Raw genomic sequence first — 25940 nt, 5'->3', positions numbered from 1 at the left:
GTGAAACATCACACCTTTCAATAAATCCAGTGCTTCTGTTTATGTCACTCTGTAAGATGGCAAACTAGAATATCTCCTTATAATGTAATTATTGATATTATCTTGCATATTATTAGGAAACATCACTTCTTCTCTGTGTGTAAATATGTTTAATATATTGCACTCACAGTTGGTGATGTTTTTCTTTATTTACTGTTTAGGATTGCCTTATAAAAGAGAATTCATGCATTACTCTGAGAATCAACATCCCAGAGCTCCGACTGGTTGACAGCGACTTCCCAACTGATGATGTAAGGGACACACACCGGTCTCTCTTTCCATTCATTCTGCTATTAACTTATTCATTTATGTGTTGGATTTTCCATTGTGTTGTTACTTTTGCTCTCTCCATCACCAGTATAGTCCAGCATTTTGGAGAAATAGTTTCCACTCCAAGAGCCTGAGGCCTGCTCCTTCAATTAAGAGTAAGAATCAACCACTATTATTATGTGATCCAAAAATATCTGTCCTGGGGTCTCATTTATAAAACTGTGCGTAGAATCTTCACTAAAAGTGTACGTGTGCCCAAAAGCCAAAAATGGCATACACCAAATAATATTCAGACTTATAAAACCGTGCGTACGCACATCTGTAAGCAATGTTCCCTTTATAAATCACAATCATCTTGAAATGTGGCGCATGTGACGGAGCTCCATGTCCGACCCTTCAAACGCCCATAGTTGCCTATAAATCTTAGAACAGAGCCAACATGAAGATTTGGTAGTACAAACAAAAGTAAAACTCTCTTCCAGTAATAAGGAAACTCTTCACTATCCCCATGTCCCTGTTGGTGAGGGGAGGGTAAGGCCTGTGTTGCACTGCATGAGACAAATGGTGGTCACACATTTTTCAGTGGCCTTTTATTGTGGCCAGCCTAAGGCGCACCTGTGCAATCCCCATGCTGCCGGATCAGCATCTTGATTTGCCACACCTGTGAGGTGGATGGATTATCTCGGCAAAGGAGAAGTGCTCACTAAAAACAGATTGTTGACAGATTTGTGAACAATATTTGAGAGAAACAGGCCTTTTGTGTACATAGAGAAAGTCTTAGATCTTTGAGTTCAGCTCATGATTAATGGGGGCAAAAACTATGGAGCACCCCTAGGCCCACTTAGTCAAAACAATAAATTATAATTACCTCGTGGCCTCAAGATACTATCTTTAGCATTCTCAGATAATCTCTGAGATTATAAAGTGCACCATATGTTGGCAATCACAGGGCGATCTGGGCGATCACAGCTACTGCTGTTAGCTAGCGCTGCCATTGCCATAGCATAACTCACCCCTAATTTTATATAAAATTAAATCAAATAGTCTCTATCCATAGTTTTCACCCAAGGAGTGCTTTAAGCTAGCAGGCACTGTGCACTCTCTGCTTTGGGGAGAAAAGCACTCCATTGTGCAGGCTCCTTTCATATACACTTATCTTGAGGCCACGAGGTAATTATAATTTATTTTTTGACTAAGTGGGCCTAGAGAGGCCCTGTAAAAAACAAAAGTGTTACGTTTATAATTTTGTTCAATGTATTTCTGTATTTATTTTTGATTGTGTCAGTATCTGCTCTTGCTGTAAGGAAAGGTTCGGGGTACGTTTGAAAATCAGATTTTGGGGAAGTGTACAGACATGATGTCCCCCATCAGTAGAGGAATGTGAAAACACCACTCTAGTGACAAACTTTGTCTGCACAAATACATATTTGATGAATAATGCAACTTAATAAGATGCATGTAATAGTATGAAAGATTACATGAGGCATCCTACTTATGAAATAATAATCAGGATTGAATTAATTAATTTCATGGCATTAAACTGTCAACAACATATTTTTAAATCTTAACCTATCATGTGTTTCATCTTGTCCCATTGTATTCTTCATGTGGTGTGCCATGGTAACATTCTGTGGCAGACACACAGCACTGTTTGGCTAATTGGAGCATAGCATGTTTACTTTCACACCAATGACTTTCACCACGGGAGAAATGTGATGGGAAGAAGATGGAGGAGGAGAGGAGGGAAGAGGAGGAAACATAGGGGGATTTGAGGATTTCCTTTAGTTTGATTGGAGAATAGCTTTAAAAGTAGTAATAATAAAACATACCATAATTTTGTGTTTCTGTGTTTGACAGATGCATGTTGTAAAAAATAATTAGGTCAATATTTTATGAAGGATCTGAATTTGAGCATTTTAGTTCTGAAATGAATTCATTAATTTGCATTTCAAAGACCCGCAAGGGACTCTGCAGAGATTAATAAAAAGTTTAACCCTAGCATACTTTATATGACTGTTAGCCTTTTGTGACAGGCAGATAACTGTGTTCCTGTGTGCAGTACAGCATGACTACAGCATCCATCTGCTGCTCTGCTGCTTCTTTTTTTCTCTCTCTTAATGTCTATGCTTAACATTTCTCTCTTGCATGCTCTGCCCCCTTTTGTTCCCCCTCTTTCCTTTAGTCTCTCCTCCCCCTCTATCCTAGTCTCGACTACTTCTTTTTCCTATTTTCTTGTCTCTCCATTCTCCCCATGTCTTCCCTATTCAGCTCTGCCTGCCCTAGATGTACATAAATACTGTGAATGCCAGCAAAAAGCATGATTACTCCGTAGGCTGGATTCCCCATCTTTCCCTCCCTCCCTCCCTCCCTCCTTGTCTCTTTCATCATCTCTCCTCTCATCACTGCTTCACTCTCAGGTCTCCTGGATGTAGACTGGGAGCAGCAGACCAGGGACAGAGGAGCAGAGAGAGAAAGGGGAGGAGGTGCTGGAGAAGAAGGAGGAGGAGGAAGGTGTGGCCTCCTTTGGTTGCCATCAGCAATACCCCTGACAGTCACAGCCTCAAGTCCCTCCCCTTCCACTTCCCCGTCCCCCTCCCCCCCAGGACGGAGGCGGAGGGAGGGGGAGGATTGCATGCATGCTGCAGCAGTAATACCAGAAGCAAGAAGAGCATCGCTCATTCCTCCTCCCAGACTCCCCATCCTTTACTCCACTTCCGCTCGAGCTCCAGAGGAGGAGGCTGCTGGCTGCGGAGGCTTACCCAGACGGAAGGCTCCCTTCTCTGGCTACGGCCCCAGCCCAGGCCCCGTCCCCGGCTCTGGATCCCCCGCTTCTCCCATGGAGCCTCTACCCACCCAGGGACAGACTCTAAGGCACTACACCGCCTCCCGACCACGGCCGCGACGCACACACACACAGCCCCCCTCCCCCAGGCCTCAGGTAAGAACATACATACCCATAAAAACTAATGACCATACATACACACACAAACTGTAATCAGGTAATGCAGAAATGACACAGAATTTGCATTTATACATACACAATGATACATATGCATACAAAACATTCTTTATACAGGCATATATGTATTACCACAGTAAAAGGCGGAAAGCAGGATGCAAGGACGGAAAGATGAGAGAGAGATGAAGGATAGAGGGAATGCTAGGTAGTGAAGTAGGAAGCAAATTGCATGACTACAGAGGGTTCCCTGAGGAGAAAACGGTGGGAATCTAGAAAATTAAAGCAACATGCCATACGAAAAACAGAAGGAAAGGTGATAAATGTAGGGATAGAGAGTATTCTGTTCATATGATTGGATCCTTAGGTAATGCAGCAAAACACTATCTATCTATCTATCTATCTATCTATCTATCTATCTATCTATCTATCTATCTATCTATCTATCTATCTATCTATCTATCTATCTATCTCTCGCGCTCTTGCTTTCATTTCTATAATGCTGTAGTAATAATGGTAGCCATCTTTATCTTTGCATTCTCCTGCTCCGTGTAGTCGTGCTCACCGCGCGTGTATGTGAGTGCGTGTGTGAGAATAGGCAGATGCATTTTGGGAGTGGTGTTCCCTGGGTTGTTCCCAGTGCTGATTTCTTTCTCTTTCTCTCTCCCTCTCTCTCCTGGGAATGCTTTCACTAACTCAATTATTCATGTTTTCACATTAATGGGGGTCTCTTTCTCGGTGCTGTCACTGTGTCATTGGACAAATAGGGTTTCTCTTCTTCCGTGGTGACCTTGTGTGTGTGAACACAGTGGCTTACCTGCAAAAGCCTGTAACTTGCTCAAAATCTTTAACTGTCAGAAGTAATATTGATGTCAATGAAAATGTCGCTGCCATCAGAATGACAAGTCCTTGTGCCACTGTTTACAAACAAGATCGTCAAATTGTTTAGCCATGTTGTCATATAACAGTGTACTCTGTTAGGATTTTCTGATGTTATCTATAGCTAAGGTTTGGATGACAATGACCACGTACCATGCTGCACTTTTTCTGTATGGCATGCATCAACTTCAACAGTATAAAGTTATACATTACTGTATGTGCGAGACTGATTGCAAGAGATTGGACAAGATTCACAGTTCCGCCTTTACTGTTTGTCATTTGTTGACAGACCATTCATTATTGATCTGTCATTGCAATACAGAAAAATACAACAGCACTTCATAGCACAAAGACTTAAATACAAAATGAGGAATGTAAACATAAGAAACACCCCTTAGGGCACAACTGTACCTCTAGGGCTGACCCCCAATAGTCGAAGATTCGATGCTTCGATGGGCGGAGCCTGATTCGACTGTCAATCTCACAGTCAAAGCTTTGCAGTGAAACAAGGATCATGCCATTTTGGTATAGGGGTGCTCGATGTCTGATTTTACATAGAACTACCAGTTTTCTCCCAATAAGTTAATATACAGCCTATTACAATATACATTTCAACGTTTAATGCTGTAAATAAACATGTAAAAAGAAAAAAAAACTTTCAGTAAATGTTTTTAAAGTGCGTGAATAAATCCAAAATTGTATCTCTAACCCTGGGTCGTCAGTGCGCATGTGTGTGGTGGCGGAAGAGGAACACTTGCTGAAGAGGTCCATAAAGACACGGATGAGAAAGTTTGGTGTGGAGAACTTGACTGGCCTGCACAGAGTCCTGACCCCAACCCGATAGATGAATTAGAGCGGAGACTGCGAGCCAGGCCTTCTCGTCTGTGCCTGACCTCATGAATGCGCTTCTAGAAGAATGGTCAAAAATTCCCATAAACACACTCCTGAACCTTGTGGAAAGCCTTCCAGGAAGAGTTGAAGCTGTTATAGCTGCAAAGGGTGGGCCAACTCCATATTAAACCCTACGGATTAAGAATGGGATGTCATTAACTTTCACGTGCATGTAAAGGTAGGCGTATAGTGTACAATCGGGAGTCTGCACAGGGTGTTTTTGTTTTGAAAATTGTTCGGATTCTCTATGCCGTTTTTGTGTCTGATATCCTGCTAAGTTCATTCACTCTGTGCTGCTTAACGCGGCTTCTGTCAAAAATAGACTCACTGCGTATTCTCCAGAGAGCAAAGCAGAGCAAAGAGCCGCTTCTGAAAGAAACTGGTGGGCTCACAAGCATTGTCTAGAATGGCCACACTGAGCTCTGGTGGCTGGCTGTGACGGAAACACAACCCAGCTTTACCCGGTGGAATCCAGCCTCCAACACCCAAAGAATAGGGCTCCAAATGGTTTTATATTAGAGTAGTGGTTTTGATATACTGTATGCATAGAACAAAAAAATGCTGTTCTTTGGAGCATGACAAAATTTTTCTTTAGGCTTGTATGATCAGAAGCTTATTTGGTGCTAAAAACAACCATTTTACAAAAGTTATATATAGCATTATGCTAAATTGGTTCTACATAAAACATTTATTATGGCATGAAGAACACAATGACACAACTTTTTAAGAACCACAGTAACAGATTCTAAGGCAGTACACCTCCCCCTGACCACAGCTTCGACACACACACACACACACACAGCCCAGTTACTGTTATGTATTTTTATAAGACAGGGGCTTTGTCGAGTCATTACTGTTTTATTATATATAGCAGCCAATCCAGAACAATAATCCAAATACATTCAATACTGACAGTATTATTTCTGCTTACAGTTTAGATAGCACCCAGTACTGACTGGCTCAGCAGCCTTGTAGCCTGAAAGATGGGGGTCAATTCCTGGTCCTTCCTGTGTGGTATTTTCTATGGATAGGAATTTATGCCAAAATACTGTTCAGTGGTCACTGGGAACTATTCCACCATTCTTCGAAGATCACGCCCAGTCTCACGCCCAACCACTCACCCACACACACACAAGACAAAGACAGTGTGCTTCGCTTCCCAAATGATTATGAATTGTTTGTGGACTTGTAATATGCTAGCTTTACCTGTGTTACCTTTTCCAGATTTTTGGCCCTGAACTGTATCTAGGAGCACACTGGTTTTTAAAACTAATTTCGCCTGGCTCGTAAGATGCTAATGTATGACCAGGCCTTTTCACACTTCATTTTAGCACTGTGCCAGCGCTGGAGCATGTAGGAAAGTATGGAGCTGGTAACTAGCAGTCAGTTAAAAGCAAAACAGGACAGAAATAAAAAGAAAACAGGTTAGGCTAAATCGATTACAGCTTAAAAGCATCTTGGGTTTTGAGTGCAGTTTTGAAATTTGCAAGCGATGTGGAATGCCTGAGGCGATGGGGGAGAGAGTTCCAGAGGGAGGAGGCAGCAATGGAAAAGGGTTTGAGAAAGAATACATCCATAATTTTTTTTCTGTGAGAGAGAAGACTGAGGTTTGTGAGGGGGGTAGTCTTCTCCAGGTGTCTTCACAACAGTGGAAATGTAGCCCATAGTGCCATATGATGTGACCAAGGGGAGCATGTAGAGGATGAAGAGGAGGGGACCAAGCACAGCACCTTGGGGGACTCCCTGCGAGACTGGGGCAGTGTTGGATTTGGATTTTGTATAATTTTAACCAGTAGAGGGCATTGACAGTGATGCTGAGGGAGGATCCAAGGAGGCAAAAAAGGATGGAGTGGTTGATTGTTTCGACAGCAGAATGAATGAATGAGCGAATTAACTTCTTTATTGATTGTAAATATAAAAGTGGAGATACCATCAAAGGATAAAAACACAATAAAGCCAGATGGCTTATTTCTATTGTGGTCAGTTTTTGTAAGGCAAATGGGTAGGGGCATCATGAAAAGGCATCCAGGTAGTTATTAGCAGCTTCCCAGTATATTTTTTTTCTTAAGAAAAGTAAAATTCCATAACAATATAATTTACAATAATACTAATGCTTACACATTGCTATATACAATACAATACTATTTCTGTCACAACATTACTATACAATATATAAGGAAAAATTAAGCAAAATTAACACTGAGATTTAAAACAGCAGCATATTGCAACATTCATGATATTTATTTTATAATTGTTATTGTGAGGGGAATCAGCCACTCAGCCATTTTTTTTGTGAGGACTTAAACCTAACTAAAAGAGCTGATCATCTTAATGCTCATGGGTAGCCCATTCCACATAATGGCAGTTGAATACAGGAAAGTGTCCTTCCCCATACAACTCTTAAACCTAATGGGAAATTGAAAATCAGTTGTACTCCCTCTTGTGGTGTAATTATTCTCAACAACCCTCAGCCATTTAAGGCTGATGAAATGAGCGGGAAGAAGATGTGTCCTAGATGGAAGTTTAAGGACCCATCGCACCAATGTCTTTTGCAATGTCTGCAGCTTCTTTTTGAGGATCATAGGTGCACTTATATACCAGGAGAGGCGTGCATAATCAAAATGACACTAGATTAGAACCCTTGCCAAGGTTACTACTCTGAGATTTGAGATTCTAGCCAGAAATCTGTTTCATTGGTTGATTTTAGTGAGCACCATCTAAGCCATGCTCTCTCCTGATAAATGATTGTCTAAGACACAGCCTAAGTAATTGACAGATTTCTTGGCTTGGATCTCAGTGTCTCCCACCACTATCCTAAAATCTATGGCTGTCTTTAGCTTTAACTTTGATCCAAATAATATGGCCTCTGTTTTACCAAAATGGAGACAACCATCGACTGATATGAAATAATTTTAAGCTCAGGACTTTTTCGACCTCAGATTTATCCTTGTGTGATACCAATAATGCAGAATTATCTTCATATAAAAAAAGGTCACATGAGCAAGCAGATTTCACATCATTAATATACAATAGAAAAAACAGTGGACCTAAAATACTTCCCTGGGGGATCCCACATTCTAGAAACAAAGGTTTGGATAGAATCTCACCCACATCCACCATTTGTTTCTTACCTCCAAGACATGAACCAATCCATTTTATGGCTAAACTGTCAAATCCCAATGCTTTTAATATCATTAATGGAATAGCATGATCAACAGTATCGAATGCCTTTTGGAGGTCTAACATGACCATACCACAGTACTTTCCCCCATCTGTCTCTCTCTTGATGTAATCGGTGAGGTAGAGTAGGCAAGTGTCAGTGGGGTGGGATATTCTGAAATGTATAGTATAAATCATTAGAGGAAATATATCTATCTATCTGTCTCTATTATCAGCATCATGGACAGGAGATCAATCATGGTTGTTTCCCTGCATTGTATAAGAACAATTGGATTTTTAATAACTTTTTACAAAAGAGTGACATTAGTTCAGAAAAGACTTGGAAGTAATTTGCTGATGCATCAGTTATCACTATGCACATCAGTCACATAACAAGGGGGTTAAATCATTGTACTTAAAATAACAATGATCGTCTGATTGATGGCAAAGCAACCTTCAGACAGGCAAACATTATTTGGGCAAATAAAAACTGGCATATGTATGAGGAAACCTTGCCAATGTACCGTATACTAAGAAACTATTAGCAAGTGAGCAGGAGTCATGAGGAAGGTCCCTGATTACAAGGACAGGCAGGTGATTCACAGAGTCCGGAAACTCAGTTAGGGCATCTAGTAGATGTGTGTGGTACATCCAGGTGCGTACAGAGGACAGAGCACGTCTGAGTATCAGGAAATGGTGCTGATGTTGCCAGCATATGCAAATCATCCGATGCATATCATGTCATACGTTTATCAATCAGTAGTCCTGCATCTGGAGCATTGTTTTGGGTAAGATAATGAAAAATAAGACACAGGCCAGAAGTCTGTAGTTTATTTTTATAACAAGGAGTTCTATTATAATGACCTCTGCAATTTCCTGCAACCAGTTCTCCAGCCAATCTGTTGCATGGTAAAGCTTTATTCCTCCTGCTGTAGTCTGCTCAATCAGGCCTGTGGTATGTGCACTGTGCTGCTCCCCTGGCTTGTCTGTCTGTGCACCCATCAGAGGAGTTGTATTTGCTCCCCTGTTGTTCGTTCAGCATGCTTATTTTGTGAGGGCAGCTTAATACAGAGCCATGAAAGCCAACCTAACTATATCAACAATTGTTGCTGTAAACAGTACATCCATCCATCCATTGTCAACCGCTTATCCTGTGACAGGGTCGTGGGTGGCTGGAGCCAATACTAGCTGATATCGGGCGAAAGGCGGGGTACACCCTGGACAGGTCGCCAGTCCATCGCAGGACCGCTGTAAACAGTAAAAGCTGTAAAAACCTTTGACAAAGTTTGATGCACACAGTTTAAATTGTTTAGATGTTGCTTTCTTTTTTCAGGCTATTGTATGTAGGCTATCCACATAGTGTGTGGGTGTGCAGAATCATGTGCAGAAAGCTCTGTTGCCCCTTGGTAACAAGTGTGTGTGTGTGTGTGTGAGAGAGAGAGAGAGAGAGAGAGAGAGAGTGAGAGTGAGTGATTCTGTATGCCAACAATTGTGCCAAAAGTGCCATGTTGGCATGTAGCACATAGAGACAGGTGGCTGCAAAGGAGGTGGCAGAGAATGAAAGGAATGGAGAGATGGAAAGAGCTAAAAGATGTAGACAAATACTGCATTCACAAACACGAAAATGTGACTTGTTATGGCTTCAGAAATTTCATGTATGACACCAAGCATTAGTTTGGCATTTTTTTCAAATTTTAGTAATTTGTTTATTGTTAGCTTTTGTCACAGTTTGCATCTCAGTCCCTCTCTTCAGCCACAGTCTCATCCCCAGCCCTCTTCTTTGCTCTCTGCTCCTGTCAAGATCCGGCTCACTTCTCCCAGGGTATGTACTTTCCTTCAACTCCCCAGACTTGCCTTTCCCTACCTGTCCACCAGATGCCCTTAGACTTTTGCACCAGGCTTCCTCATTTACCTGCTAACGATTCAGCCCCAACAAAACATTGTAAAACATTTATTTAAACGTAAACAGGGGTGCCTTGAACATCCAGTTGTGTATGCAATAGATGCTCCGTATTTGTATTGCGCCTTTCTAGTCTTTTCGACCACTCAAAGCGCTTTTACACTACATCTGCATTCACCAGTCATACACATTCATACACTGAGCCTAAGTGCTCAAACGGAAACTAACATTCACACACAATTCATACACTGGCGGAACAGCCGCCAGGGGCAAATCGGGGTTCAGTATCTTGCCCAAGGACACTTCGACACGCAACCAGGGGGAGCCAAGGATTGAACCGCCGACCTTCCGATTAACGGCTAACCCGCTCTACCTCCTTGCAATAGCACTGCACTAACCTTTTAATTTCAATTTCAATTTCAATTTCAATTTTATTTATATAGCGCCAAATCACAACAACAGTTATCTCACAGCGCTTTTCATAAAAGAGCAGGTCTAGACCGTACTCTGTGATGATATTTACAGAAGCCCAACAGTTCCCACCAAGAGCAAGCACTAGGCGACAGAGGCAAGGAAAAACTTCCTTTTAAGAGGCAGAAACCTCGAGCAGAACCATGGCTCAGGGTGGGCGGCCATCTGCCTCGACCGGTTGGGGGTGAAGGAGAGAGAGAGGGAGAGAGAGAGAGAGAGAGATAGAGATAGAGAGAGAGCAGGAGAGGAATAGAGAGAAAAAGAGAGGGATGTAAGGAGAGAGAGAGGGGAGGGAGGCAGCCTACACAATATACACACAGAGGTACAGACAGTGAAGGTGATGTTGCTATAGACTAAATGAAAAATGGTACAGATATTTATAATAGTGTTAATGGTAACAATCGTAATGTTAATGATTATAATAACAATAATAACAATAAGACTAGCAACAATAGTCGTTGCAGCAGAGGGTGTCGAGCAGGAACACGGGGGCAGCAGGTGACCCGCAACCACAGATCCAGACTCCACAGCTCCAGAGCCAGAAAACCTGCAGGAAGTGATAGGAGAGAGGAGAGAGACGAGAAAGCACAAGACTACCAGAAAGGGGAGAAGTTGTGTTAGTAACATGCAATAATGGGATGAGGTTGCATACAGAGGGAGAGAAAGTAGAGGAGAGAGGAGCTCAGTGCATCATGGGAAATCCCCCGGCAGTCTAGGCCTATAGCAGTATAACTAAGGGATGGTTCAGGACTCACCTGAGCCAGCCCTAACTATAAGCTTTATCAAAGAGGAAAGTCTTAAGCCTACTCTTAAATGTGGAGATGGTGTCTGCCTCCTGAACCCAAACTGGAACCTGGTTCCACAGGAGAGGAGCTTGATAGCTGAACGCTCTGGCTCCTAGTCTACTTTTGGAGACTCTAGGAACCACAAGTAACCCTGCATTCTGGGAGCGCAGTGCTCTGGTGGGGTAGTAAGGTACTATGAGCTCTTTAAGATAAGATGGTGCCTGACCATTAAGAGCTTTGTAGGTAAGAAGAATGATTTTAAATTCTATTCTGAATTTTACTGGAAGCCAATGCAAAGAAGCTAAAACAGGAGAAATGTGATCTCTTTTCCTGGTTCCTGTTAGAACACGTGCTGCAGCATTCTGGATCAGCTGAAGAGTCTTAATGGACTTTTTCGTGCAGCCTGATAATAAGGAATTGCAGTAATCCAGCCTAGAAGTAACAAATGCATGGACTAGTTTTTCTGCATCATTTTTAGACAGGATGTTCCTGATTTTCGCAATATTACGTAGGTGAAAAAAGGCGGTCCTTGAAATTTGCTTAATGTGAGACTTAAACGACATGTCCTGATCAAAGATAACTCCAAGATTCCTCACAGTGGTGCTGGAGGCCAGGGCGATGCCATCCAGGGAAACTATATCTTTAGATAATGTGTCACGGAGGTGCTTAGGCCCCAGAGCAATAACTTCATCTGAGTTTAACATGAGAAAATTACAGGTCATCCAGGTTTTAACATCCTGAAGGCACATTTGAAGTTTAGCTAACTGATGAGTTTCATCTGGCTTGATCGATAGATATAACTGAGTATCATCTGCATAACAATGAAAGCTTATGGAATGTTTCCTGATAATATTGCCTAAAGGAAGCATATATAAAGTGAAGAGGATTGGTCCGAGGACAGATCCTTGAGGAACTCCATGACTAACTTTGGCAAGCATGGAGGACTCATCGTTAACATGTACAAACTGAAATCGATCTGATAAATAGGACTTAAACCAGCTTAGAGCGGTTCCTTTAATGCCAATGAAATATTCCAGTCTCTGCAATAGGATCTGATGATCAATGGTATCAAATGCAGCACTAAGATCTAATAAAACCAGTACAGAGACAAGTCCTTTGTCTGATGCAATAAGGAGGTCGTTAGTAATTTTCACCAGTGCTGTCTCTGTGCTATGATGAGCTCTAAATTCTGACTGAAAATCCTCAAACAAACTATTGCTCTGTAGAAAGTCACACAGCTGTTTAGCAACTGCTTTCTCCAGAACCTTAGAAAGAAATGGAAGGTTAGATATAGGTCTATAGTTGGCTAAAACATCCGGATCAAGTTTGGGCTTTTTCAGAAGAGGTTTAATTACAGCTACTTTAAAGTATTGTGGTACATAGCCTGTTGATAGAGATAGATTGATCATATCTAGTATAGAGGTGCTGACTAAGGGTAAAACATCTTTAAGCAAACTAGTCGGGATGGGGTCTAAGAGGCAGGTTGATGGTTTAGATGAAGAAATTATTGAAGTTAGTTGGTAAAGATTGAGGGAAGCAAAACAGTCTAAACATGTATCTGGTTCTACAGCTGTTTCTAAGGTTCCTGAGTTAAGAGATAAGTCGGTGCCAGTTGAGGGCAGGTCTTGGCGAATTTTGTCTCTAATAGCTAGAATTTTATCATTAAAGAAGCTCATGAAATCGTAACTACTGAGAGCTATGGGAATACTTGGCTCAATAGAGCTGTGACTCTCTGTCAGCCTGGCTACAGTGCTGAAAAGAAACTTTGGGTTGTTCCTATTTTCCTCTATTAATGACGAGTAGTACGCTGCTCTAGCATTACGGAGGGCCTTCCTATAAGTTTTAAGACTATCTTGCCAAATTAAACGAGAATTTTCCACTTTGGTGGAACGCCAATTCCTCTCAAGTTTCCGCGATATTTGCTTTAATTTGCGAGTTTCAGTATTATACCATGGAGCTAACCGTCTATTTTTTAGTATTTTCTTTTTTAGAGGGTCTACAGAGTCCAGTGTCAATCGCAGCGAGCCTGCAGCACTATCAACAAGATGATCGATTTGGGAGGGACTGAAACTAGCATAGGAGTCCTCCTTTACTTTGTGACTAGATAATGTATTTAGAGCTGATGGAATCGCATCCTTAAATTTAGCTATAGCACTATCAGACAGACATCTTGTATAGAAATTTTTGCCCAATGGCGAGTAGTTCAGCAATACAAACTCAAAAGTTATCAAACAGTGGTCGGACAAAGAGGGATTCTGTGGGAACACCACTAAATGTTCAATTTCAATACCATACACCAAAACAAGGTCGAGGGTGTGGTTAAAACAGTGAGTCGGTTCATGAACACTCTGAGAGAAGCCAATGGAATCTAACAGAGAGATAAACGCAGTACTGAAGCTGTCATTCTCAACATCCACATGAATATTAAAATCCCCTACAATAAGAAGTTTGTCCGTTTTAAGGACTAAAGTTGACAAAAACTCTGCAAATTCAGATAAGAATTCAGAATACGGGCCAGGTGCTCGGTACACTATAACGAAGAGAATTGGTTGCAGTGATTTCCAACTTGGGTGTGAAAGACTAAGAACAAGACTTATAGTTTGGTTTAGGTTTAGAGCTGATTAGTAGGCTGGAGTCGAAGATAGCTGTAACTACACCTCCTCGGCCTGTGCCTCGAGGAATGTGAGTATTAATATGACTGGGAGGGGTGGATTCATTTCTTCAACATATTCTCCATCACCCAGCCAGGTTTCAGTAAGACAAAATAAATCAATATCATAATCTGATATTAGTTCATTTACTAGTACACCTTTAGAAGAGAGAGATCTGATGTTTAAGAGTCCACATTTAACTCTCCTATTCGTTTGCACTATTGCTCTTGTGGTTTTAATTTTTATGAGGTTTTTATGCACAGCTCCTCTTCTGTTTACCTTTTTAAATAATTTCGATGGTCGGGGGGCAGACACCGTCACTATAGGATTTTCACTAAGTAACTCCTGAAATGGAGGAGCAGAGAAGTGTGTTAAACTGTGACTCTGCCTCCTGGTCTCAACTCTGGGTTGTCATGGATTTGGTCCACTAATAAACTTGGCCAGATTTCTAGAAATGAGAGCTGCTCCTTCCCAAGTGGGATGGATGCCGTCTCTCCGGATCAGACCAGGTCTTCCCCAGAAAGTCTGCCAATGATCTACAAAGCCCACATCGTTTGCTGGACACCACCTCGACAACCAGCGGCGGAATGACGACATGCGGCTATACATGTCATCACTGGTCAGATTTGGCAGGGGTCCAGAGAAAACTACGGTGTCCGACATTGTTTTTGCATATGTACACACCGACTCAACATTAATCTTAGTGACCTCCGATTGGCGTAACCCCGGGAGTCATTACCGCCGACCTGAATAACAATCTTACTGTATTTACGTTTATCCTTAGCCAGCAGTTTCAAATAAGACTCAATGTCGCCCGCTCTGGCCCCAGGGATGCACTTAACTATGGCCGCTGGCTTCGCTAAATTCACGTTTCTCAAAATGGAGCTGCCAATGATCAGAGTTGGTTTCTCAGCGGGTGTGTCGCTGAGTGGGGAAAATCTGTTAGAGACGTGAACAGGTTGATGGTGCCCCGTGGGCTTTGAATGCTTATGACTATTCCTCCTTCGGACAGTCACCCAGCCCCCCCCTTCCTGGCTGCTCAGGAGATGCCGGGGGACGGCTACCACAGGCTAACTCAGGCCGTTCCGCACCGACTACCGGGGACTGGCTAGCTACAGTAGCTAAAGACTGATCTACCAAGGTGCGGAGCCGGACTTCTAAATCACTGAGCCTCGCCTCCATGTCTATAAATAAACTACACTTATTACACGTACCATTACCGCTAAAGGAGGCAGAGGAGTAACTGAACATCTGACATACCGAGCAGGAGAAAGTAGGAGAGAGAGAGGTAGAAGGAGAAGCCATCGCTAGCTGCTAAGCTAAAGTCGCTAACGGCTAAGCTAAAGTACTGTAGCGTCAGCTACCAAAACTTTAGAACAACTATGAGATTGAACAGCAGTCACTAAAAGATGGAAAGAACTGTGAGTGCTTAGGCTAAATTACTGTAAAGAATAAGTGTTTAGCGAACAGTTGGCCGCTGTAATCAAACAAATGTAACTGTTATTTAGCGAGAGCAGCACAACACGGTACCAACACACAAGCACCGGAAACGGAAATGAGTCGACACGCTTACCGCAATACGTCAGCAGTACGTCAGCAGTATGTCCAGCGTGGTAGTATGGTGGTGTTTATATTCACATTGCTGCTGATTGGGTAACACCTTAGAAACACACCAAATAACAGAAAACATATCTCAAAGTTTATTCAACCCAGAAACCGTACAAAATGGTGCAAACCGTTTTCAGATTGAACGTGCCCCTATGCCTCACTTCCCTCATCAGCCCTGACCTTCTGCTTGGTCACCTTCTCACATGTTCTCACGTCTGTCACTACATATACCAGTCCAGATCATTTGTTCCTTTGTCAGGTTGTCCTAGTTGGTATGTTTCTGTCTTGCCAATCAGATATCTCCCTGATGGTACTGCAGAATAGATAAGTGTCTGTCTGTACTTCTCACACTGAGACTATTGATTCTGACCAGATCCCCAACTCCGTCTGCAGAAATGCAGCCCCAAACTTACAAGGAACCTCCACCATGCTTCACTGTTGCCTGCTCATTCTTGTACAGCTCTCCAGTCCTTTGGCAAAAAAAACTGCCTTCTGCTGCAGCATCATCAGTCCATAGCACCTGCTGCCATTTTTCTGCGCCCCAGTTTCTGTGTTTCCATGCATAGTTGAGTCGCATGGTCTTGTTTCCATGTCAGAAGCGTGGCTTTTTGGCTGCAAGTCTTTTCTGCTTCTTCTGCCCACTTACACCCAGCTGATTAGGGTCAACCCATATTCAGAACTTAATTTAACAGTAAGCAATTTATTTCCCCCGCAAAGCAGCACATTTCACTGTGAAAGCTATGGCAACAGAAAAATAGTCAAAGTGTAGACAGGCTACAACAGCTCTGCAGGACTGTTTCAGTGCACAGACACACTTGCACATGTTCAGAGAGGCCACCACCCAGGACAACCACATCAACCTTGAGGAATATATATCAGTGACATCATACAAATCAAATGTGTTGATGATTTGGTGATCACTAAGATGATAAAATCACTCTCCAACCAGAAAGCCTGGATGAATGGAGAGGTGAGGGCTCTATACAGAGCCAGAAAAGCTGCTTTTTAGTCAGGTGACAAGGAAGCAAGCAGGGAGTAACGGATTCCATGTAACGATATTACGTAATCAGTATACCAAAAAAAGACTGTATTCCATTAGAGTACAGAAAAAAAGACATAATCAGATTACAGGTACATTTGGTAAAAACAGTGATTACACATAGGGATTACGGATAAGCGGAGTACTATTTGCTATTTACAAGTTTTCTGTAAAAACACAAAACTAGGGAGGAACCTGTCACAGATATTGATTGACCTGTAGCCAGCAGTTGAATGTGCATTACAACCCCCACCCCGTCATGCAGGCTCTGTGTGGACTGGTTCCAGCTGCCAGTGAGTGAAGACAGCAGCCGGGCTGGGACCGAGCATGGCCTGCGAGACCGACAGAGGCCAGTTTGACCGCTGGGAATACAGTACCGTGGTGGTTTTCATGCCGGGTTTGGCTCTTGGCACCACTGGGGCTACCAAGCTAACTAGCTACAGATACAGACAGATAATGAACAGTTTACAAAAAGTAAAGATATCCATTAAGATCTTGTGTCCATCAAGAAACTCTGTAAATCATCTTGGTAGCGGATTTGTTGGCCTTTGAGGCTGTGTTCTGTCCTGTTCATGCCGTGTTCACTGGGAGGCTGCAGGGCACAGTTTCCTTGTCCGCTTGCCCGGCTCCGGTTCCCAATCAGGCACCGCTCCACGCCATCATTCCATGCTGTGTCCCTCCGCCACTGGCCTGAAAACCTCCTGTGCTTGAGTAAACACTTCCTCGGTGCTCCGAGCTCCAGTACAGGCAGAGTAAGCTCTTCTGACCATTTGTTGCAGGTTTGTTGCTAACTGAGCTAATTAGATAATGGCAGCTTAGCAACAGCAGTTGCTTCAGCAACAAGTTAAGTTACCTGTCCATCAAGAAACTCTGTAAATCACAGAGTTGATGCAGAGCAACAGGGGGACATCAGAGAGAAAACTAGAAAACATTTTCTCCATCAAATATGATCCAGTTTCAACACAATCAGTAAATAAAGTTGTGTTTTTTTACAATAATCAGTGGGGCCCAGTTGGTCCCAGAAACCCTCTGCATCAGCAGCATCATAAAAATTGAGAAAGCTTTTCATTGGGCACAATTAATACAGGCCCCCGAGTGCAGGATGAGTCATCAGCATTTTAAAATACTTTTCCAGGAAATAATTTACTAACTAAGAATACTTACAAAACATTTTGTTTGTCATTGATGGGCCAGTTACTGGCATATTGGTGACAAATAGTGCAAGGCATATCATAAAAACATTTAAACGTTGATTTTGATTTCGTGAGAATGGGAGTTTTTATACTTGTATGTTTCTCTAAAAATAGACTGAGCAGACAACGCATCTTTGATATTCTCTTGTCTTTATTTGCTTATTTGGTATTGAAATAATCCAAAAGTAATCGGGTTACATTACTTTTATATTGCGGTATTTGGATAATGTTACTGATTACATTTTTTAACAAGTAAGTACCAATTGTACTGGATTACTTTTTTAAAGTAATCCACCCAACCCTCACAGCACCGTATAGAGACTGAAAGCTGGCATCAAGGAGGCAAAGCGGAGACATCAGCAGAGACTGGAGAGAGACCTCAACACCAACACCACCAAAGACATGTGGCAGGCCATCAAAAACATCAGAGGCTACAAAAGCAGGAGCTCCCCCATCATGTGTGAGGCCACAGTACCAGATGAACTAAACACCTTTTACGCTCACTTTGATCTCCTCAACAAAGAGTCAGCTGTAAAGTTTACTCCAACTCCAGAGGACTGGCCACTGTTAGTATTCGCAGTAGATGTGAATGTGAGTATGAGTAAACTTGCTGGGGAGGCTGTGGTTCAGGAGGTAGAGCAGGTTGCCTGTTAATCAGGAGATTGGTGGTTCGCTCGTCCTGCATGTCAAAGTGTCCTTGGGCAATATACCGAAGATAGAAGATCAGCTAGTTGATGTTGTTACTGACATTTTTAACATCTCACAGTCTCAGGAGAGGGTTCCCACCTGCTTCAAGACAGCCACCATCGTTCCTGTACCTAAAAAGTCTGCAGGGTCTAGTCTGAACTCTCACCCCCATTCTGATGAAGTGCTTTGAGAAGCTGGTTCTTCAGCACATAAAGAACAACATCCCAGCCAGCCTGGACCCTCACCAGTTTGCTTTCAGAACCAACAGATCCACAGAGGATGCCATCTCCACTACCCTCCACTCAGCCCTACATCAGAATTCTGTTTGTGGATTTCAGCTCAGCATTCAACACAATCTCCCCATGAAACTGAGCAGCAAACTCCAACATGGTGACAGCTTGTCGGTGAAGCAGCGAACCAACCGAACCCCATTTCTCAATCCTTCTAAAAGTTATTGACTCAAGAGGGGCGTGAAGTTGCTTGTCACCGTTACAGTGAGCCACCACAACAGAAACTTGAAAGACAAAAAGTCCTTGGAAAGGAAAACTAAGGACACAAAGACAAACTTTCCAGCTTTGTAAACTTGGAGACGCTAACACTAAAGCTCAAGCTCAATAAAAGGGGCAAGATACTGTCCAAGTTGAAGAAAGAAAGCATATTGCTTTTTTGCAGGAAACCCATCTGGGTGAAACTGAGCATATAAAACTGGGAAGGTCAGGATTCAAATATGTGGGCTCATCGTCACACAAATCTGGCAACAAGAGAGGGGTTGCAATTTTAATAAGCAATACCCTCACTTATGAACATATTTATGAAAAAACAGATAGTGAAGGGAGGTATGTATTGATAAAAGGGAAGTTGGAAGGTACTATGCTTTGCTAAATATATATGCACGCAACAGTGAATGGGATTTTTATAAAGAAGGTTTTGACATCATGGCCTCAGAGGCTGAAGGAATTTTATGTGGCGGTGATCTCAACATCTAAATGACAAACTCGACTCATCAAGACCAACTTCTAGACAAATTAGGACACGTAAAAATATAAAGACTATTATGAATGCTATTATTGATGTGTGGAGGGAGCTCTACCCAACAGACCTTGACTATACTCACTTTTCTCATCAACACTCAACACTGTTTATACACAGATAGACTACTTCCTAATGTTTAGTACAGACTTCAATAGAATTATTAGGGTTATTTATTGTGACATAGGGAATATTGATATCTCAGATCACGGCCCGATTTATCTTACTGTCAATTTGAATCAAACATCGAGACAAACACTGTGGAGGCTAAATTCAAGTATAAGTAACCACAAACCAAAGACGCATTAGTGAAGGAAATTCTAGTATATCTGGACCTAAATGATACAGGGGAGGTGGGGCTCCCCATCCTATGGGATGCACTCAAGGCAGTCATGAGGGGCAACATCATTGCACGTACAGCCCGATTAAAAAAACTGAAACAGGGAAAATTAAGAACACTACAGTTAGAATTAAAGCAACTACAAAAACGAATCAGCAAAATCAAGAAAGTGACTGATTGAATGTACACGCAGGAAATACAAAAGAAACTTATGTTCCTTAAACAAAAATATTTGGAAGCTGGAGTCAAAGCATCATAATTAGCCTATAAATGAAAGATAAAAACAGGCCAACAGCTCCCTCTATAAAATAAAAAAGAAATCCTGAGACTAATGAGCTTGAGTACAAAACAGGAGAAAATTCAACAATTTTTTTTTATATAAAGTTCTATGTGGTTTTGGCTTCCATGAAGATTTTATCAAAATAATTCAAACATTATATGAAAATCCAATAGCCAGATCAAAAGTAAATGGGAGCCTTTCTGCTCCATTTTCTCTTCAGCGGGGCTGCGGGCAGGGGTGTGCGGTTTCTCCTCTCTTGTTTGCCATATTAAAAGTAAAAGATGGCGCCGCGGAGGATAGCAGCCTCGGGATTACGCTCCGCAATGTTTTTGTGTTTTTGTTTATTAACTCTGTTTTCTGCCATCCCTCTCTGGTAACTTTTACCAGAGGAGAGCTCTTAAACATCTGTCTTTCAACTGCTCACATTTGCTGCTTAGCTAACAGAGCTCACAGGAAAAACAAGGGGAGGCGGACTCTGTCTCTACATAAACGAAGGTTGGTGCACAGATGTCACACTGTTGAAGAAATCATGCAGCCCTCACTTAGAGACATTATTCATAAACTGTAAACCTTTTTACTCACTGCGGGAGTTTTCCTCATTTGTCCTGGTTGCAGTTTACATTCCACCTCAGGCCACCTGAGGTGTTACTACACCAACGTGGAGACACGGCACATCCAGACTCCCTGCTCATTTTCCTCGGGAACTTACACAGAGCAAACCTCAGCCATGAACTTCAAAAGTACAGACAGCATATTCAGTGTCCCACCAGGCACACTAACACACTGGACCACTGCTACACAACATTAAAGGACGCCTATCGCTCTGTTCCCCGTGCAGCCTTGGGACTCTCTGATCACTGTCTGGTTCATCTTATCCTGACACACAGGCAAAAACTGAAATCTGCTAAACCTGTTGTAAAGACTGTGAAAAGATGGACCAACGAGTCAAAGCTGGATTTACAGGCCTGCTTTGACTGCACTGACTGGAGTGTTTTTGAGGCTGCAGCCACTGACCTGGACGAACTAACTGACACTGTGACATCTTACATCAGTTTTTGTGAGGACATGTGTGTGCCGACTAAAACCTTCCGCACATACAACCACCAAAAACCCTGGTTCACAGCGAAACTCAGGCAGCTTCGTCAGACCAAGGAAGAGGCCTTCAGAAGTGGGGACAGAGTCTTGTACAACCAGACCAGGAACACAATGACTAAAGAGGTCAAAGCTGCAAAGAGGTGCTATGCTGAAAAGCTAAATAACAGCTTTGCAGCCAACGATCCTGCGTCAGTGTGGAGAAGCCTACGGACACTCAAACTACAAAAGACCATCCCCCAACACTGCTGGTACTCAACGACTGGCAGACAAGCTGAATGGCTTTTATTGTAGGTTTGAAAAGCCCACAGTCACACCTCTCCCCCGCTCCAACACCATCTTCAAACAGTCACCTTCCCCCTCTGAGAAGCTGTGACCCCCCCTCTCTGAACCCTCACCTGCACTCAAGATCTGTGAAGAGGTTGTGCTCTTCCAGAGGCAGAAGATCAGGAAGGCTCCTGACCCAGACGGTGTGTCTCCATCCTGCCTGGAAATCTGTGCGGACCAGCTGGCCCCCATCTTCACACAGATCTTCTTCCATGATGTAGCCTCCGAACGTTATTAGTCGCTAGTTTCCCTAAACTTAGATTCACTGGGAATTAACAAAGCTTCTTCTTCTTTGGTGTTTTATGATGGTTGGCATTCATAAATGTTGCATTACCGCCACCTACTGGATTAAACAGTTTCCCAGAGTGAAATATTTACAGTGTCCACCCACCAAACCAAGCTTACAGTTTATCTGTGGTTTGAGCTGCGCATGTTAAAAAACACTAATAACAAACACCATATGCAAAGGCCGGCTCCCTGATCTTTTGTTTGGGGCATGTTTGGATGGGATGGAGGAATGTGGGTGACAGGAATGGTGGGACAGACAAACACAAAACACACAAACCGCTTTCCAATTATAGTGGTAGGATGCCATGCCCATTGTTTGCATTTGTAGCACCCCCTAGTGGTTGATTAGAATGTAACGTTCAGGGTATGTTTATCCTGTGACATTTGTAAAGATTAGGATAAGGATATCTTAAAACAAACCAGTTTCACACTAATAATACATGTCAAAAGTCAAAAATACCTTGACCTTTTTTTTGCTGGTTTTTACATTTGAAGACAGATTGTTTAATGAACCACTTCAAAGAAAAACCAGGAATATTGGACTGTGTGTATTTTCTTTCTCTTCCAAATGGCAAATAAACATGCATAGACACACACACACACACACACAATGTAATGTGTACACACTGTATGTTATATTTTTGGGTTTTCTGTTACAGGAGCCAGATTCAAAGGTAGACATTGAGACCAGTGAGGGGATGGGCAGAGTGGATGAAGGAGTAGAGGAGTTCTTCACCAAGAAAATCATCCCTGACTATGCACTGTGAGTTGAACTTATACATGCACACACAAAATCACTATATCAACAACTCTAATATCCAGTTAAGGTGCAGCTCATGACATGACAACTCACAGTTGTGAGTTGTCAACAACGTTTTCAGCTCAGCAGTCAGAAAAATAGTGACAGAGCAGTGATGGAGAGATTTGACAAAGAAATGCTAATACATCTCAGCCCTCGACATAGTCTGAGGTGGCTTAATGTCCCATTAAAATGCTTGCAACCTTTTTTGGTTTGTTTGTTTGTTTGTTTTATCTGTGTACATATATGCATGTTATATTGGGGGTGCCATGAAGGGATGCTGTGGTGTTTTCTTAAATTTTTTGGTATTTAGTCTACTCTCACATGATATCGAGGCATAAGGGGACCACTAGAGGACACACCATTTCCCTGACACAAACTGGTATTTCTAAAAGAAGAATGTGCAGTGAGAATGCGCACACCTCATGCAGACTTCAGACCAGGTGTACACAGTTTTCCAGAGAGCTGTGGGTGGTATGATAACTCTGACACAGACACACACCGAAAAAAAAATAGTGTCACCACATGTGCTGACTCAGGAATAAAGGGATTGGACCCGAAATGCAGGACACCCAGGCAGAGCATATACAGTTTATGGTATTTATTTTAATGAAAAGTGGAAGAAACTTATGAAGAGTGCCTATCCCTAAATAAAATCATGCATGTTCATATTGCGATGACAGTGAAAATATGATTTATCAGTCAGCACTATGGTACACGAGTTCTCCCATTACCTGCATAACCTAGCTACTCCAGCTCATATGTTTTGTTGTTGTTTTTTTTTCACATAATTAACAAATAAGTAGGATCACACAGCATTAAAGTTACATTCAGATGACAGTAAAAAACAAATGCACATTCAGAAGCAGAGGGGAGTAAAGCCCAAGTAGCACATACTTGTTTACTTGTTAATGAAAAGGATGGAAATAGTATCTGCGGTACCCATATAGGTCCACAGAAGTCCATGTATAACTGGATCAGTTAGCAGAGTTTAGCTGTGAAGTGGACAGCTGTGAAAAGCTGTGTAGCAAAAAAACAATGAATGAAGGAAATATCTCGTGTGTTTTACCTTCTTTAAACATCACACATCTGTCTCATGAGGGTGTTTGTTTCCACATTCAACTCACCAAACACAATGTTGAAATTAGAGGAGTCTGCAAAACTTTTGATTATCTTTAAAAAATCTTTTTTGAACATTTCCTACCAACATTGTTTAATCACTTCTAAATGAGTGTACAGCAACTACAGAATGGTTGAAGGGGCAGTCCACTGAATTAACATGTCAGCTCAGTTTACTTGTCATGAGAAGTGCTATTCAATCTGTGAAAACAGTTGTATAATGTCTTCTCTGGGGGAGCAAAAGGCCTGCATTACAAACAGAATCCCCAAATTTATGAAAGTGCAATACTAAATCACTGGAGTGCTCCTTTAAAGTAACTTTTGGAAAACAGGTGGTTGCAAACAAATTTTTAAAAATACACATGCTGTTCCAACAAGTTTAAAATGTATTCTATGGAGGCAGCTTGTATATTAAGTGTGGTTTGTACTGTATGCACATCGTGTCACTGACACAATATTTTGACAAGCCGGAATGTTGAGCGTGTTCACACTGTGGAGATCAAAGCCTATACTCTGTGAACAGACCCGCTTTGATTTAATTTCTAGTGTACTACCACCTTTATAGTTACATGCATCACATTTATTAACGTGACTATAACACACAAAAAAGTTAAACCCCACACAAACACTGACAGAGTTGGCAGGAGTTATACACTAGAATAGTGTGAGAACAGGCAGCTCTCGCTTGGGACCAACTTCCACACCTTTTGATGATAAATTGTTCTTTGTCCCATTCTTGATGCTCTAAATTATTGACTATTTACTGTAATTGGTAAGTAAACAGAGAGCTTCTACCGTTATATGCTGTTTTGTTTTTTTGCATTTTCAAGAAAACAAAGTACAAACACTCCTGATAAATGCTGCTTAGATAAGAGAGTACTGTTATTTCAGCCGTGTAGCTGTATGTGTAGACTGCATGGTGAATGTTTTTTTGTAACACAAACTGTATTCAACAAATCCTGTGTGCCTGAGTTTGCTCTGTCATTTCACTGAACACAATCTGATAAAGATGGTTGTAAATGTTTAGCCCGATATTAAGAATGAAATGCCATTTTGTAATCACTCAGTCAGTCTGACGTTGTTTGTGGTTTCTGTTTGGAAGTGCATTATTTTGCCATAATTGCTGTGACTGATGTAACCATCCACTTAAATTTAAGTCAGCACCAAAGCTGTGTTAGTGACGGCTAGGAGCAGTTAGCTTGGTGTGTGATAAAATAATTTCTCCATCTGTGAATGTAACTGGTTCAAGCGTTATAACTGATGACATTAGTGTGACTGTGATCATGTGTTAGCAGGTGGTTATTGAGGGGATGGTAACCATCTCTTGTGATCATTATTTCAGGTTTACCAGCCATCAGGAGCCTCATTACAGAAACTTCTGAAATACTTTCTTATCTCAGTTTAGGATCACATTTAGGATTTTTCTGTCTGATTTTGCCATCTGTTCAAATCTTTATCCTGGGCCGACACGATTAATGCTTTGACTCATCGCTAAAACTGAATGCCTGTCTTTTCTTGTCCATTATAGCAAGCTCGCTAACCAGTGACAAGTGAAGACAGCCATTGTCATGGATACAGGCAGTCTCATGTACATTCTGAACACAGATACTGGCATGACAGGATCAGTGCCGATTGACGAATCTGGTTTGCAGTTCTATTTAGGATTATTTAAATTAAGATAAGATACAAGGTCTGAGATAGGACAGGACACAGCCATGAGTTAAGAACTGCTTCTGTAAAACTTTATTTAAGATAGGACAAGCAGGAATTCTTTCTGTAATGAGGCCCCTGGTTCAAACCTATAGTTTAGCCTATATGATGATAGCCTAAACTCTAATTATACTTCCCATGTCTGTGTAGTGGGGAGTGGGAACATTCAATATTCAATTATAGAACCATGTCCAGTGACCTTTGTCGTCATCAGTCATGTAGCAGAAGCATCACATCAGCAGCTGCTGTCCACCGCAGCTGTTCATCCACAGAACTGGAGTTCACAGCCCAATACACAATCCTGTTGTTCTGTCTGTAAGTGGAGAAAATAGATTTGAAGCCTAAAAACTGTTCCTCCCCCAACCAGTGTAGGCAGCAGCAGTGGTTGCAATGAAATATCTGTTCCCTTCATGGATGGATTTATGTGT

General features: G+C 42.0%; 1 protein-coding gene across 2 annotated transcripts in view; it reads left to right on the top strand.

Annotated features, from left to right (window-relative positions):
• The window catches only part of carmil2 (capping protein regulator and myosin 1 linker 2), a 94146-nt gene that overhangs the window by 52088 nt on the left and 16118 nt on the right, over positions 1-25940 (top strand). For both annotated transcript variants that reach the window (XM_038706504.1, XM_038706503.1), the window contains exons 29-32: positions 201-290; positions 398-464; positions 2727-3247; positions 22544-22647. In XM_038706504.1, the coding sequence (XP_038562432.1) occupies positions 201-290; positions 398-464; positions 2727-3247; positions 22544-22647 (782 nt within the window). The remainder of the gene's footprint in view (positions 1-200; positions 291-397; positions 465-2726; positions 3248-22543; positions 22648-25940) is intronic.

This window comes from Micropterus salmoides, unplaced genomic scaffold, assembly GCF_014851395.1.
Source record: "Micropterus salmoides isolate LMB-PRFRI ecotype aquatic unplaced genomic scaffold, ASM1485139v1 Ms_hic_scaffold_8, whole genome shotgun sequence".
NCBI classification, from domain to species: domain Eukaryota; kingdom Metazoa; phylum Chordata; class Actinopteri; order Centrarchiformes; family Centrarchidae; genus Micropterus; species Micropterus salmoides.
Note: the sequence above shows the minus strand (reverse complement) of the source record. Positions and strands in the feature narration are given on the sequence as shown.